Source organism: Oncorhynchus mykiss, chromosome 14, assembly GCF_013265735.2.
Source record: "Oncorhynchus mykiss isolate Arlee chromosome 14, USDA_OmykA_1.1, whole genome shotgun sequence".
In the NCBI taxonomy this organism is placed as follows: Eukaryota; Metazoa; Chordata; class Actinopteri; order Salmoniformes; family Salmonidae; genus Oncorhynchus; species Oncorhynchus mykiss.
In genome coordinates this window covers 7,174,836-7,190,381 of record NC_048578.1, presented here as the reverse complement: position 1 = coordinate 7,190,381, position 15,546 = coordinate 7,174,836, and the positions used below count along the sequence as shown (strand labels likewise).

At 43.3% G+C, this 15,546-nt stretch overlaps 1 protein-coding gene across 1 annotated transcript in view; it reads right to left on the bottom strand.

The window, feature by feature from the left end:
• The window catches only part of LOC110488658 (short transient receptor potential channel 7), a 52,581-nt gene extending 37,375 nt beyond the window's left edge, over window positions 1-15,206 (bottom strand). Inside the window, exons 1-2 of the mRNA XM_036942769.1 lie at window positions 14,594-15,206; window positions 5,768-6,530 (exon numbers count right to left, since the gene is read on the bottom strand). Coding sequence (XP_036798664.1) covers window positions 5,768-6,530; window positions 14,594-15,054 — 1,224 coding nt within the window. The 5' untranslated portion in view covers window positions 15,055-15,206. The remainder of the gene's footprint in view (window positions 1-5,767; window positions 6,531-14,593) is intronic.
• Window positions 15,207-15,546: the final 340 nt, after the last annotated feature.

Here is a 15,546-nt window from a genome sequence, read left to right as displayed (position 1 = left end):
CGTGTTTGAAAACAGAACATTGTAATGAGGTTCTAGAGGACACATGATAATTATTCCACCCTGCAGACATTATTCACATGCTGATGATACCACTGTACTAATTGATGGAAATTCCACCATTATACAGAGCCACACTAATGACTGACAGCGAGAGGGGAGGGGGGTTGGTGTGACAGTGAGACAAAGAGGGAGAAGAGATGGTACATTCATACTTTCTGAAGTGACATTTTGCAATGTGCCAATGAGAATGACTGATCACTCACTCTAGGCCAATGGAATTGAGAGTATTTAGGCCCTCAGGGGACAATAAGAAAAAGGTATGTGTTAGGAATCCATGAATGAGCACACACACACACACACACACACACACACACACACACACACACACACACACACACACACACACACACACACACACACACACACACACACACACACACACACACACACACACACACACAGGTATACTTAATGAAAGAGGCAGAAAAAAAGATGAAGGGGTAGGGAAAAAGTTGTTGAGAAAGGGTGGACAGAAAGAAACCCGAAAAGGAGAGCTGGAAGGAGATGGAAGGAGATGGAAAATTCTGAAAGAATTAGAGAGAAGAAATGGAAGAACTAGTGAGGCGAAAAGAGAGAGGAAGAGAAAGAGATGAAGAGAGAGATGGGTGAGGAGAGAGAGAGAGAGGGATATCTCGTGACCCTGCTCTGCTGATTGTGACTCTGTGGCGCTTCCCTCTCCAGCTGTGATTAGACACAGGTGCTCCTCACCAGCCAATTTCACACCTCTGAGCAGTTGTGTGTGTGGACGTGTTTAACTATTCTTGTGGGGACCAGAAGTCAGGACATTTTGTTAGTCCCCACGAGGTCAAATGGTATTTCTAGGGGGTTTAGGGTTAAGGTTAGAATTCATGTTAGAATTACGTTAAGGGTTAGGAGCTAGGGTTAGTTTTAGGGTTAAGAGCTAGGGTTAGTTTTAGGATTAGGTTTCGGGTTAGGGATAAGATTAGAGATATGGAAAATAGGATTTTGAACGAGACTGAATTGTGTGTCCCCACAAAGTTTGTTTTACAAGACTGAGAGAGAGAGAGAAAGAGAAAGAGAAAGAGAGAGAGAGAGAGAGAGAGAGAGAGAGAGAGAGAGAGAGAGAGAGAGAAAGAGAAAGAGTGCGTGTGTGTGTGCATGCGTGCATGTGTGTATGTGTGTGTGGTGTTACTGTATATTAAGGAAGTATTTGGAGTTCCTCTGTCGGTCAGTAAGTTAGTCCATTGGCTCCCATAACAATTCTTAGATGTTAACTATAGCCTCTCCACCAATGGATGTACACTGAGTGTATAAAACATTAAGAACACCTGCTCATTCCATGACATAGACTGACCAGGTGAATCCAGGTGAAAGCTATGATCCTTTATTGATGTAATTTGTTAAAATCTACTTCAATCAGTGTAGATGAAGAGGAGAAAAGGTTCAACATTGTAATTTTTTTCTAATATTTCGTTGCACCCGCTTTTTGCCCTCAGATCAGCCTCAATTCGCTGGGGCAAGGACTCCACAAGGTGTCAAAAGCGTTCCACACGGATGTTGGCCCATGATGACTCCAATGCTTTTCACAGTTGTGTCAAGTTGGCTGGATGTTCATTGGGGCGGTGGAACATTCTTGATTCACGCGGGAAAGTGTTGAGCGTGACAAATCCATCAGCGTTGCAGTTCTTGGCACAAACCGGTGCGCCTGGCACCTACTACCATACCCTGCTCAAAACCACTTAAATATCTTATCTTACCCATTCACCCTCTGAATGGCACACATGTTTCAATTGTTTCAAGGCTTAAAAATGTTATTTAACCTGTCTCCTCCCCTTTATCTAAACTGATTGAAGTGGATTTAAAAAAGTGACATCAATGAGGGATCATAGCTTTCACCTGGATTAACCTGGTCAGTCTACAGTGCCTTGCAAAATTATTCACGCCCCTTGGCATTTCCCCTCTTTCGTTGCATTACAACCTGTAATTTAAATGGATTTTTATTTGGATTTCATGTAATGGACATCCACAAAATAGTCCAAATTGTTGAAGTGAAACGAAAAAAATCACTTGTTTAAAAAAATTCAACAACAAAAAAATGGAAAAGTTGTGCGCCCATATGTATTCACCCCCTTTGCTATGAAGCCCCTAAATAAGATCTGGTGCAACCAATTACCTTCAGAAGTCACATAATGAGCTAAATAAAGTTCACCTCTGTGCAATCTAAGTGTCACGTGATCTGTCACCTGTTCTGAAAGGCCCAGAGTCTGCAACACCACTAAGCAAGGGGCACCACCAAGCAAGTGGCACCATGAAGACCAAGGAGCTCTCCAAACAGGTCAGGGACAAAGTTGTGGAGAAGTACAGATCAGGGTTGGGTTATAAAAAAATATCTGAAACTTTGAACATCCCATGGAGCACAATTAAATCCATTATCAAAAAACAGAAATAATATGGCACCACAACAAACCTGCCAAGAGAGGGCCGCCCACCAAAACTCACAGACCAGGCAAAGAGGGCATTAATCAGAGAGGCAACAAAGAGACCAAAGATAACCTTGAATGAGCTGCACAGCGGAGATTGGAGTATCTGTCCACAGGACCACTTTAAGCCGTACACACCACAGAGCAGGGCTTTATGGAAGAGGGACCAGATAAAAGTCATTGCTTAAAGAAAAAATAAGCAAACACGTTTGGTGTTCGGCAAAAGGCATGTGGAAGACTCCCCAAACAAATGGAAGAAAGTACTCTGGTCAGATGAGACTAAAACTGAGCTTTTTGGTCATCAAGGAAAACACTATGTCTGGTGCAAACCCAACACCTCCCATCACCCCGAGAACACCATCCCCACAGTGAATCATGGCGGTGGCAGCATCATGCTGTGGGGATGTTTTAATTGGCAAGGACTGGGAAACTGGTCAGAATTTAAGGAATAATGGATGGCGCTAAATACAGGGAAATTCTTGAGGGAAACCGTCCAGCAGGACAATGACCCTAAATCACTGCTAAAGCAACACTAGAGTGGTTTAAGGGCAAACATTTAAATGTCTTGGAAGGGCCTAGTCAAAGCCCAGACCTCAATCCAATTGAGAATCTGTGGTATGACTGAAAGATCGCTGTACACCAGCGGAACCCATCCAACCTGAAGGAGCTGGAGCAGTTTTGCCTTGAAGAATGGGCAGAAATCCCAGTGGCTAGATGTGCCAAGCTTATAGAGATATACCCCAAGAGACTTGCAACCGTAATTTCTGCAAAAGGTGGCTCTACAAACTATTGACTTTTGGGGAGGGGGATAGTTATGCACGCTCAAGTTCTGTTTTTTTTGTCTAATTTCTTGTTTGTTTTGCAATTAAAAAATATTTTGCATCTTCAAAGTGGTAGGCATTTTGTGTAAATCAAATGATACAACCCCCCCCAAAAAAATCTATTTTAATTACAGGTTATAAGGCAACAAAATAGGCAAAATGCCAATGGGGTGAATACTTTCGCAAGTCACTGTATGTCATGGCGTTCTTTATGTTTTGTACACTCAGTGTATATGTCAACGCTTAAAACTCGGAGCACACTGTGTGCTGTCCCCCATCACTTGAACCCACTGGGACAATAGTACATGTGGCACCGTGTCAACATAACCCTGGGCAACAGGTCTAATCCTGCACTTAACCATATAAAGATTGCAGAGGGCAGCTGCATTAAAACAACAATAATACTGATTACGCCCACAGGGACTTTCTCCAATGAGATCAGCACTTCCCTTCCTTTCGGATAAGTGGACTACATAAGGAAAGAGTGTTCGAGAACCGACTGCGTCTGAGCCAGTCAGAACATATGCATTCTTACCTCAGAGAGTGAAGAGAGAGGGAAAGAGATTGAAAGGGAGGGGGGGAGAGGGAGAGAGAGGGAAAGAGATTGAAAGGGAGGGAGGGAGAGGGAGAGATAGATAGAGGAGAGAGACATGGAAGGTGATAATGAGTGTGTAATGAAAGAGATGGAGGGTAATAGAACTAAGCCTCCCGGGCCACTACTTCTCATTTACACATCTAGGAAGCAGGCAGACAGACAGACACCTGAGCAGACACAGCTGCAGTCATGACAAATGCCAACCCACGCACCCTTCTGGACTGCACCCTTCTATTCACTTTACCCCGCCGTCTAAATGCCAAAGTGTTCCCCTTTGCCTTCCTTCCTTCCTAGAGCTCCTGGGCTTGAATTTTACTCCTGTCGTTGTCGCTGTATACCCCACACTGCAGCATGAAACTTCTACTTTCAACACACAGACCCAGCTGTGTGCTGTTAACACGTTAACGTGTGTATTAGTGTATGTGTGTATTTGTGCATTTAGAATTTTTATTTAACCTTTGTTTAATTAGGCAAGTCAGTTAGGAACAATATCTTATTTGCAATGACGTCCTACCCTGGCCAAACCCTAACCCGTGACGACGATGGGCCAATTATGCGTCGCCCTATGGGACTCCCGATCACGGCGGTTTGGGATACAGCCTGGAATCAAACCAGGGTCTGTAGTGACACCTCTAGCACTGAGATGCAGTGCCTTAGACTGCTGCACCACTCGGGAGCCCATGTACAGTAGTATGTGTGTATAGCACGTGTAGGACTAGTGAGACAGCAAAGTAGAGAGAGCAGCCTCAGTCCTGAGCCAAAGCTGCTACGACTCCTAGCAGAGACGTATCAAACATAGCAGATGAGGGAGCAGAAAATCCTCACGTGCAAATACATGGATTCTCTCTCTCTCTCTCTCTCTGTCCTGAGGCTTCGTTGGGTTGGTAGTGGTTAGAACTGAGCCTCTGGACCTCAGTAGACTATTTTCTGTGGTCACCTTTTGGCATTTGAGGGCTTTGGAATGGGAGGAGTGGGGGTAACTTGTTTCTAAATTATCATGCAATTTGGTGGCTCTTTTTTGGATATTAATCAAAAGAGGGAATTGGTCTAATTCTGCTCTGCTTGCGTTGTTTGGAGTTTCTATCTGTACTCTGATGATGCTCTTCGTCTCTCTCGGTCTCTCAATCTCTCTCGGTCTCACACTCTCTCTCGGTCTCACACTCTCTCTCGGGCTCTCCAGTTCTCGGTATCTCACTCTCGGTCTCTCGGCCAGTTAAACTCACCTTCAACTCAGTCTCTATGTTAACCAGTCTGGCCAGTTAAGCTCACCTTAAATTTACTATGTGCTGTATCGGTAACTGACAAAATAATGGAAACACTTTAGTAAATACAAAGTGTATTGAAAGCAGGTGCTCCTACACAGGTGTGATTTCTGAGTTAATTAAGCAATTAACATCCCATCATGCTTTGAGTCATGTATAAAAATGCTGGGCAGGCCATTATTTTGGCTACCATGGCTATGACTCCATAGGATGACAATGCCGCCATCCACAGAGCACGAGTGGTCACTGAATGGTATGCTGAGCATGAAAATGATATAAACCATACGCCATGGCTGTCTCAGTCACCAGATTTTAACCCAAATGAACATTTATGGGATATTCTGGAGCGTAATCTGAGACAGCGTTTTCCACCACCATCAACAAAACACCAATTGATGCAATTCCTTGTTGAAGAATGGTGTCGCATCCCTCCAATAGAGTTCCAGACACTTGTAGAATCTATGCCAAGGTGCATTGAAGCTGTTCAGACTCGTGGTGCCCCAACGCCCTATTAAGACACTTTATGTTGGTGTTTCCATTATTTTGGCAGTTACCTGGATGTTAGCCAGTCTGGCCAGTTAAACTCACCTTAAACTCAGTCTCTATGTTAGCCAGTCTGGCCAGTTCGTTGCTGAGCTCCAGGGCGGTGAGGACAGGGTCTTCACTGCTCAGGGACAGGTAGGCAGCACTGGCCAGCCCTTTATAAGCATTCATCCTGGAGCGGGAGTGGCTGAACGAGTCTCTCTTCTGCTTCTCTACACACTCATTGCACTTACAGAAGTAGTCATGAGGCCTCTCGATGCGGGCCCCCTTGGTGAGCAGAATATGCACAATCTCATACTCCTGACAGTGTGCTGCTAGGATGACTGGGGTGACGTCGTGGGAAAAGCGTGTCCCGTCTTCATCGTAAGCGTAAAAATCATCATCCCGTAGCTCCTGTTCGAGGGGACTCTGGGTGAGCCGCAGCCCTTGGCTGAACGCCGGGTTCGCCAATATGGCTTCCACGATACGCACATACCCTTTAGAGATAGCCAATAAGAGCCCGTCGCCCACTCTGGCTAGCCCATCCATCTTTAGCAACAGCTCAGTCACTTCCAGGTGTTCATTGCCCACCGCCAGCTGCAATGCATTCTGGCCCATGTAGTCCACACAGTTGAAGTTGAGGGTCTTGGACTCCTCCAGCATCTTACGGACCACGGGGATGTTGCCGTACTCGGCAGCGTCAAGGAAACCCTCTTCCTCCGGCGTCAGGGCCGAGCCACGCTCGTTAAACATGTAGGCTGGGCCTCGCACAGCCTGGCGACGCCCCTTCTCCCTCAGCGTGGTGTGTCTCCGCTGCATTGCTTCCACTCTAGAAGAGGGGGGAGAGGGAGGGTTATTAAGCAAGGGTTAAACCAATGTAAAATGACACACACACACACACACACACACACAAACACTCAAATAATGCGGCACTGAATCACACAATCCCAAATACTGCATGACAACTAGCTGTCTCTTACACCATCAGTTCATATTGTTTTTCCCATAACTGTGTATTGACAGTATATCTGCCCTGAGCTGTAAATGTACACATTGCTTGCCTCTCAGAGGAACTGAGTGGGTCAATCGGAATCTCTTGAAACCAACACAGTGTGCGGCAGGCGCCTCAGACAAAAGCCTCCAATATACGGTTACCTCAAAAACAAACTGTTCAGCTCCTCAAATCACATGTTAGACACAGAAAGAGCACCCGAACGCTGAAGCAAAACACTCAGTGCTCAACTGCTCTCTGTGTGGAGGAAAATCTATAGACACGTTCATTTTCAAATTAATGGAAAAGAGAAACCATTCGAGAGGTAGAAAAATCGGTAGGAAGCCAGAGAGAGGGAGGGGGATGGAGCAAGAGAAAGAGAGAGATAGGAGGGAGAAGAGGCGGTAAAGTTTCTGCAGTGAAAAGGATGAAATGTACAACAACTGCATACAATATGCCATCAACAACTAGGGTAACAGGCTTATTACTCTTTTAGCATTTTGTCCTAGAATTTAGTCTTCATGGAAGGGCTAGATCAAAACTTTGTTTGAGAAATAGAGGTGGTTCCAAAACACAGTCCACTAACCCCTAGTGTAGATGTCTGCATTGGTGCGTAAGAACTGTTTTATCATTATTTTAATTGCGGTTTTATTCATCAAGAATCTGTCTGATTTAAGCTAGAGACTTCCTGGTTTTTGCAAGGGCTGTTCTAAGTCCACGCTATCGGCTTTCCGCATCTGTGATGGAAGGCGGCTGAGGTACAGTGCTGTCTATCAGACCAGGAGTAATCCCAAAAACCGTCCTTCTCACAAAAACGTCTGCAAAGTCTGAATGGTTTGAGCTACACAACTAATATGATCCCACTATGGCAAGTTGAGACTCTCACCAACAAGAAAGTGTCCATTTTGCTCTATGAAGCTTCACAGAACCAGGGTTACACATGTAACTGTTTTGCTTTTGTCCCTGATGCTTTTCCTATATCTCTCAGATGCATTACAGACACCTAAAACCATATTTCCTTTTGATTTATTTTTACAGTAAGGACAAATTCAATGTTTCATCAGATAATAATTTGTTTATTTTTTGGGATACCTACAGCGGTCCTAAAACTCTAAATCAAATAGCTAAATGTTCCATCTTATGGCCATATTAAAACAATTCCATTTGTTAGCTCAGTATATATTGCCATCTACAGGCTTTGATTTTTAGGGGCTAAACAAAGCCATCACAGGATCAAAACGGAGGAGTGTCGGGAGAATTGGAGAACGGGTGAAAATGGGAACCTATTCACGTGGGACTGAGAAGACGACGAGCGCTCACTCATGCAACGCTGTGTGTGTGTGTGTGTGAGTGTTCATTCGGGTTCTCTTTTTTTTCAGATTTTGTCTAGTCTTAGTCATTTTGACTAAAATATCATTAAGTCTTAGTCACAGTTTTGTCATTTGAATAATGATTTAGTCTTGTGAAAATGACAAAAACAGTGGGCCATTTTAGTCACATTACATTTCTATCATTAACCCATAGTAAACATAAATCACTGACTTCCATGTGCACAAACATACACAGCCTTGTCCTACCAACATGTTTTTCTGCTTAACATCCAGTTTCTCCTCCCAACAGCAGAGAAATGACAAACACGTATAAGAATATACAACACTTTTCCGGCAATGTAAATTCCTAATTCAGCCTATATCGATATTGCACATTACAGAACAAACAGACACACACAAGCAGAGAGAGAGAGAGTAGCACAATCACCAGAAGTTTTGACCAAGCATAATGGGTTGCACCTCCGCCACTAGGTTGCGTCACTGCCATTGTTCAATGGTCCCCTGACGGCGCAGCCAAATTGGTGCACAAACGTACAAGGGGAGCTAATGACTCTTTCGCCCAGTGTTGTAGTCGAGTCAATAAACCGGAAGTTCGAATCGAGTCCCAAGTCCCTTGTGCTCGAGTCCTGGTCCAAGTGCTCAAGTCTGAGTCACTGGGTGGACATTTACTCAAAAAGAAAGTGATTGACCCAGTCAGATATAGCGTGGTGGCAAGAGCCATTTTGTCCAGAAATTGTTTGCTATTCATTTTACTTTCTTTATTTGCGACCAAATACTTGCATATAAGCTACTGGTTATGTTACCAGGGCCGCACTCAGTTGTAGAAATTCAATGAATTTATCAAGGGTTGAGTGAGACTACAAATTCAAAAAGAGCCGGAGCATTGCTTGCTCGCCCGGGACTCCTGTGCCGGGTGTGGTGTACCATTCCCGCTGCTGAACAGAACTGCGCATCTGTGCCGCTATTGTGCTTATCACTGATATTTTTGTCACTATTTTTGTTGAAGAAATGAACAAGGGTCTGTGTTTGTGCATGTTTAGTGTGTTTGTGTGTGATTTTACGGTCCCAAAGCACAGTAGTTTATGGGTATCGACTTAAATTTACAGTTGATCAGAGCTGTGTGTGGTAGACTGGAAATCAATGGAATATAGCCAAAAAAGAGAACCGAGCAAAAGCCCTTATGACACAAACCTGAGCTTCAGCACAATGTCAACACATTAGAATTACAATTGATAGAACTGACATTCTCATTCAAATCAATGTTCCATTCTAATTATATGGCAGGCGCTGCCCCTGCTCAGTCGACCGTCCAGGTAAAATAGGACTTTGAGATCACTTCAAAACCGGCCACTAGGGGCAACGGTGAGCGCTATTACCATCAAGTAGTCGTGGAGTTTGCTAGGGTGTGGACGGGGATGGCGGATGGACGTAAACCACGGGCTCCGGCTCTGAGGGTCGAATGTTTAATCCCAGTGCTAGGTACTTGTTTTTAATTGTTTTGTTTTAAAACTATCCCAAACCTTAACCCCCACCTTAACCATTCATAATTAATGCCTAAACTTAACCATAGAATTGTTTTTGTTTTAACCCCATGCCAAACCTTACCCCTTAACTTAACCAATGAATGCCTAAAGTCAACCTTCTGTAGTGAGACTGTGAGAGCTTATTGCAGAGCGATTGAATGAGTAAGCTGTGAAGAAGGTCGATGGGAGATGCCCTGATTGTTTTTTTAAAGGATTCCTAGTCCTCTCTCTGCTGTGGTGGCACACACACACACACACACACACACACACACACACACACACACACACACACACATAATTGCCAGCAGCTACCATCATGGGCTGTGAGAGCCACTTAGATCAGTATACACGGTGTATTTTTATGTCTGTCATGTCCCTCAGCTCAGGGTGGGAAAGAGAAACCATTAACTTCACAACCACTGAGACTAAATAGTCCCACAAACACACACCCAAAATTGATTTCCATTCAAAATCCTATTTTCCCTAACCCCTAATGCTAGGCCTTACCGTAATCCTAACCCCTAAACCTAATTCTAACCCTAACCAAAATTGGAACACTAAACCTACCCCTAAGGTTAAAATATCTTTTGTCCTTGTTGGGACGTGGGAAATGTCCCCACGAGGGAGAATTTTACTTGTTTTACTGTCCTTGTGGGGACTTTTGTAATTTCCAGTACCCCCCTTAAACTCACAGGAACAACTATGGCTACTACTACTAAAGAGGTCAAACTTGGTTTCATCAGACCAGAGAATCTTGTTTCTCATGGGTTGAGAGTCCTTTAGGTGCCTTTTGGCAAACTCCAAGCGACCTGTCATGTGCCTTTTACTGAGGAGTGGCTTGCGTCTTGCCGCTCTAACATAAAGAACTGATTGGTGGAGTGCTGCAGAGGTGGTTGTCCTTCTGGAAGGTTCTCCCATCTCCACAGAGGATCTCTGGAGCTCTGTTAGAGTGATCCTATGGTTCTTCTTCAACTCTCTGACCAAGTGAACATTGGTTTCTTGGTCACCTCCCTGACAAGGTCCCTTCTCCCCCGATTGCTCAGTTTGGCCGGGCTGCCAGTTCTAGGAAGTGTCTTGGTCGTTCCAAACTTCTTCCATTCATAAATGATGGGGGCCAATGTGTACTTGGAGATATTAAATCCTGCAGAAATGTTTTGGTACCCTTCCCCAGATCTGTGCCTCGACACAATCCTGTCTCGTAGCTCTAATAACAATTCCTTCGACCTCATGGCTTGGTTTTTGCTCTGACATGCACTGTTAACGGTGGGACCTTACATAGACAGGTGTGTGCACTTCCAATTTTTGTAAAAATGTTAAAAAATATATATATATTTAACCTTTTATTTAACTAGGCAAGTCAGTTAAGAACAAATTATTACTTACAATAACAGCCTACCGGGGAATAGTGGGTTAACTGCCTTGTTCAGGGGCAGAACGACAGATTTTTACCTTGTCAGCACTGGGATTCAATCAAACCTTTCGGTTACTGGCCCAATGCTTTAACCACTAGGCTACCAAATCATGTCCAATCAATTGAATTTACCACAGGTGGACTCCAATCAAGTTGTAGAAACATCTCAAGAACGAGCAATGGAAACAGAAACAGAATGCACCTGAGCTCATTTCCATGTCTCATATGAAAGGGTCTGACTACTTATGAAAATAGGATTGTTCTGGTTTTTTTATTATTATTTTTAATACTGTTTTCACTTTGTCATTATGGGGTATTGTGTGTAGATTGATGAGGGGAAACATTTATTTAATACATTTTAGAATAAAGCTGTAACGTAACACAATGTGGAAAAAGGGAAGGGGTCTGAATACTTTCTGAATATACTGTATGTTGCTCTAGTTGTCTTTGTTAAATAACATCTGTAAATATTTTAAATAGACGCTCAAGAACCTATGGAATGATATTCATAGTCATCTTATTTTTCTGTTGTTCAATGCTCAAACTCCCATGATTCTATTTGACAAAACCACTATCACCTACAGGAATTGCTGCTCTGGCAGCCCTTTCCAAATAGCATATATTTTTGTTATTACTTATAAACTTGATACTTTTGATTAGTTCCAAAAGGCCTCACGTGTTGTTGGATGGTTACTTGGACAGTCGCTGAGGCTGTACTTGTCTGTTATCGTTGAAAACACGTAATTTCGTATGCAGCAGGTTTAGTTACTTATCTAGCTAGCATTGCTAATGTTAGCACCAAAGATACAAGCTGAGAGACAAGGATTATTTAATGATTTGTCTGTACATTTTGTAAGAAATGTTGTTCTTCTAACAGGCCTACTGTCACGCCCTGACCTTAGTTATCTTTGTTTTCTTTAATATTTTGGTTAGGTCAGGGTGTGACAAGGGTGGTTGGTTTAGTTTTTGTATTGTCTAGGTGTTTTTTGTCCTGTCTAGGGTTTTTGTATATCTATGTTTTTTTGTATGTCTAGGTATATGTAGGTCTATGGTGGCCTGAATTGGTTCCCAATCAGAGGCAGCTGTTTATCGTTGTCTCTGATTGGGGATCCTATTTAGGTTGCCATTTTCCATTTTGGTTTTGTGGGTTATTGTCTATGTGTAGTTGCATGTCAGCACTCGTGGTTTTAGCGGCAAGTTCATTTAGTTAGTTTGGTTAAGTGTTCTTCGTTTTAATAAAAGAAGAATGTATTCATCTCATGCTGCGCCTTGGTCTCATCATTATGACGAACATGACACCTACATGTTGTTTGGACTTTTGTGTAAGACAGTCTCGAAGATGAAAGTCACCTGTAATTATTGTAAACATTTATTTTGGCTGTAGCAGTCGGGCTAGCTAGCATGCTAACTAAATACAGCAATTGTGTGTTGTTGTTAGCGTAGCTAGTAAGCATCTAAATTCAAATTATTTGTTAGTGTATTGCAGTTGATTGGTGACAATCACGTGAACATAACTTATCACATGCTATTTGGACTGTTGTTTAAGACAGTTGCTTAGATGAAAGTTGGCTGTTATTGTAGCAAACACTTCGGGCTAGCTACATGCAGTAACTCTTATGTTTAGCATAGGTAGTGTAGTTAGCATCTAAATTCTAATACATTTTGAGTGTATTGCAGTTGATTGGTGACAATGACATAAACATATATTCAGCATAACAGTCATGCAATCATTATAATACATTTACAACCCAAAAGTAGTGTGAAATGCACTCATAATTTATGACATGAACAAACATAACAACACAACATGCAATAATTTCAAGGGTTTTACTAAGTTAGTTTATTTAAGGAAATAAGTAAATTGAAATTATATATTATATCATTATATAAATATAAAAATATATTATATCATTATATCCTAATCTATGGATTTTACATGACTGGGAATAAAGATATGCATCTGTTGGTCACAGATACCTTTATTAATTAGGGCTGTTGATCAGAAAACCAGTCAGTATCTTGTGACCATCATTTGCCTCATACAGTGCGTCACAGAGTTGATCAGGCTCTTGATTGTTGCCTGTGGAATGTTGTCCCACTCCACTTCAATGGCTGTGCGATGTTGCTGGATATTGGTGGGAACTGGAAAACGCTGTCATACACATTGATCCAGAGCATCCCAAACATGCTCAGTGAGAGATGTCGGGTGAGTATGCAGGCCATGGAAGAACAGGGACATTTTCAGCTTTCAGGAATTGTGTACAGATCTTTAAGACATGCGGCCGTGCATTATCATGCTGAAACATAAGGTGAAGACGGCGGATGAATGGCATGACAATGGGCCTCAGGGTCTAGTCACCGTATCTCTGTGCCTCCATAATGCCGTTGATAAAATGCAATTGTGTTCATTGTCCGTAGGTTATGGCTGCCCATACCATAACTCCACCGCCACCATGGAGCACTCTAATTCCCTAAAACGACGTCGGAGGTGGCTTATGGTAGAGAAATTAACAAAATTCTGACAACAGCTCTGGTGGACATTCCTGCAGTCAGCATGCCAATTGCACTCTCCCTCAAAACTTGATGCTTGCTTCTTCTCGTCAGAGACAAGGCTTTCAAGCTTAATGCTACTGTATCACAGAGCAGATAGAGACCGGAGTGATCAAATACAGACACTGCAGGCCGTTTGGAATATATCCTATTATATTTCCAACTGTAATACCACTGGCTTAGAACATTTTCTAGAGGCTATATGTTATACTTTGTTGTGGCAGCCTTTCTACCTGGGTAATACAGTGGATGACGTCACATGTCCACGTCTGTCCAATAGGCTTATTTGTCAAACTTCTCATTTGCATACGGAATATTGACTCAGCACCGCACGCACGGCCCTGCCTCGGTTCCTCTCGCCGCCATCCCTTAACTTATCGGTCTCTCCGGTGTCAATCAAGACTCTCTCAAATCAAGAACAAGCAGCACAAACACGCTGCAACGGTAGAATCCGTTAACCGCCAAGCGGTGTCATGGGCCCGAATTAGGGTGTGTATATTTTAGCTGGATCTGACTGATGGGTTGTATGTATTTTATTTATTAATTATTTATTTATTTAGTGTTTGGAGTAACACGAGACGAATTCCTTTAAACGAGGATGGAATCCCCCTACTCAGTCTTCAAAGACGAGACACACTCAACTATATTTCCACTGAGAATACAACATTACATTGAAAAACAGAAAGATAAAAGTAGCCTAATAGAATGACAAAAAAAATGCACAGTTAAAGACAATTAACTAGAGAATTAAGCTATTATCTGACATCGTCAGCCATATGGTCACTGTACCTGTTGAGGTCCAGCAGGAAACCCCATTAGCCCATACATCCCCATTGCGCGTGTACAGTATCTCTTGAGTAGAATATTATGTCTGCGCACCCCTATATTTAATCAAACAATATGGCACATCTGTATCCACTCATTCATTGTATGGGATTAGTATTTTGCGTAGCCTATAGGCTACATAGACTACACCACCCACATGATTAATTTTACTCAATTATTCAGTAACAACTAATTGTGTTTCCTCATATTTGAATAAGGTATAGCCTAACAGTGTCATAATTAATTAAAGGGTAGACTCACGGTGGCTGGGTCTCACTGCTGTCTCGCTGGGGCTCTAGGAGCTGATTAGTGCAGTGGTAATACTCTCGGTCCTGTCCGCGGGGGAGTTGCTGTCCAAGGTCCTGAAACGTTGCCGAGGTGGTGTCTCCGTCTCTGCGCTTTGGAGAGAGGGCATCGCGCCCGTTGTCCGCCGCAGCTGTTAAGCGCGCATTCTGTCTCTGGCGGAACTGAGAGCCCGTCTTCGTCAGTCGCTGGGTTAACTTTGGCAGGGTACAGCGCGGGGAGTCCCCGGGTTTGCAGCGCTCTGGAGACGGGCGGAGGCAGTCCTGGGGTAACGGGGCTGGGTCTCGAAGCACCGGGGGACTGGAGGAGAAGTCTGGCGGCAGTGGAGGAGAGGGGGTTCCGGGGAGCCCGGGTGGAGATGGGGAGGGAGAGCACCGGAGCTCTGCTAGCTCGGCGCTGTCGCTTCCTTCGTCAGACATCGGGAGAAATCGTGAGCAGCATAAGTTAGAGTTAATATTTAGCTATAGCGACAAAATACTGCATCTGAGATAATAAACAATATATATCACGTCAGGGCAGGTTCAGCAACTTGAAGGCACAATTTTATATTTATCACCAGCACGGGTCGGGACCGATGGCACCAGTGTTTCGAAAAGCAACTCACCCACACACAAGCCGGAAGCCTGGCACACACACTCTGCGCACGCAACTATCCTATTTAACATGCTGGCTTAGAAAATAATTAAGCCCTCAGATCGATAAAGTCGTTAGTGCTTAGGTTGAAATAATAAAACCGACAAGCATACAGCTAGGGAGCTCAGCTCTTGACTATAAACAGACCAAATGCAATAGTTTACATAAAATTCTATATTCCTAATTAAATTTAGACTGAATTAGAGCATAGTCCTATAGGAGGTAATTTAAAGGTGAAGCATGCAGAATGCAATTCTAATTAGACAACTGGCTATCTA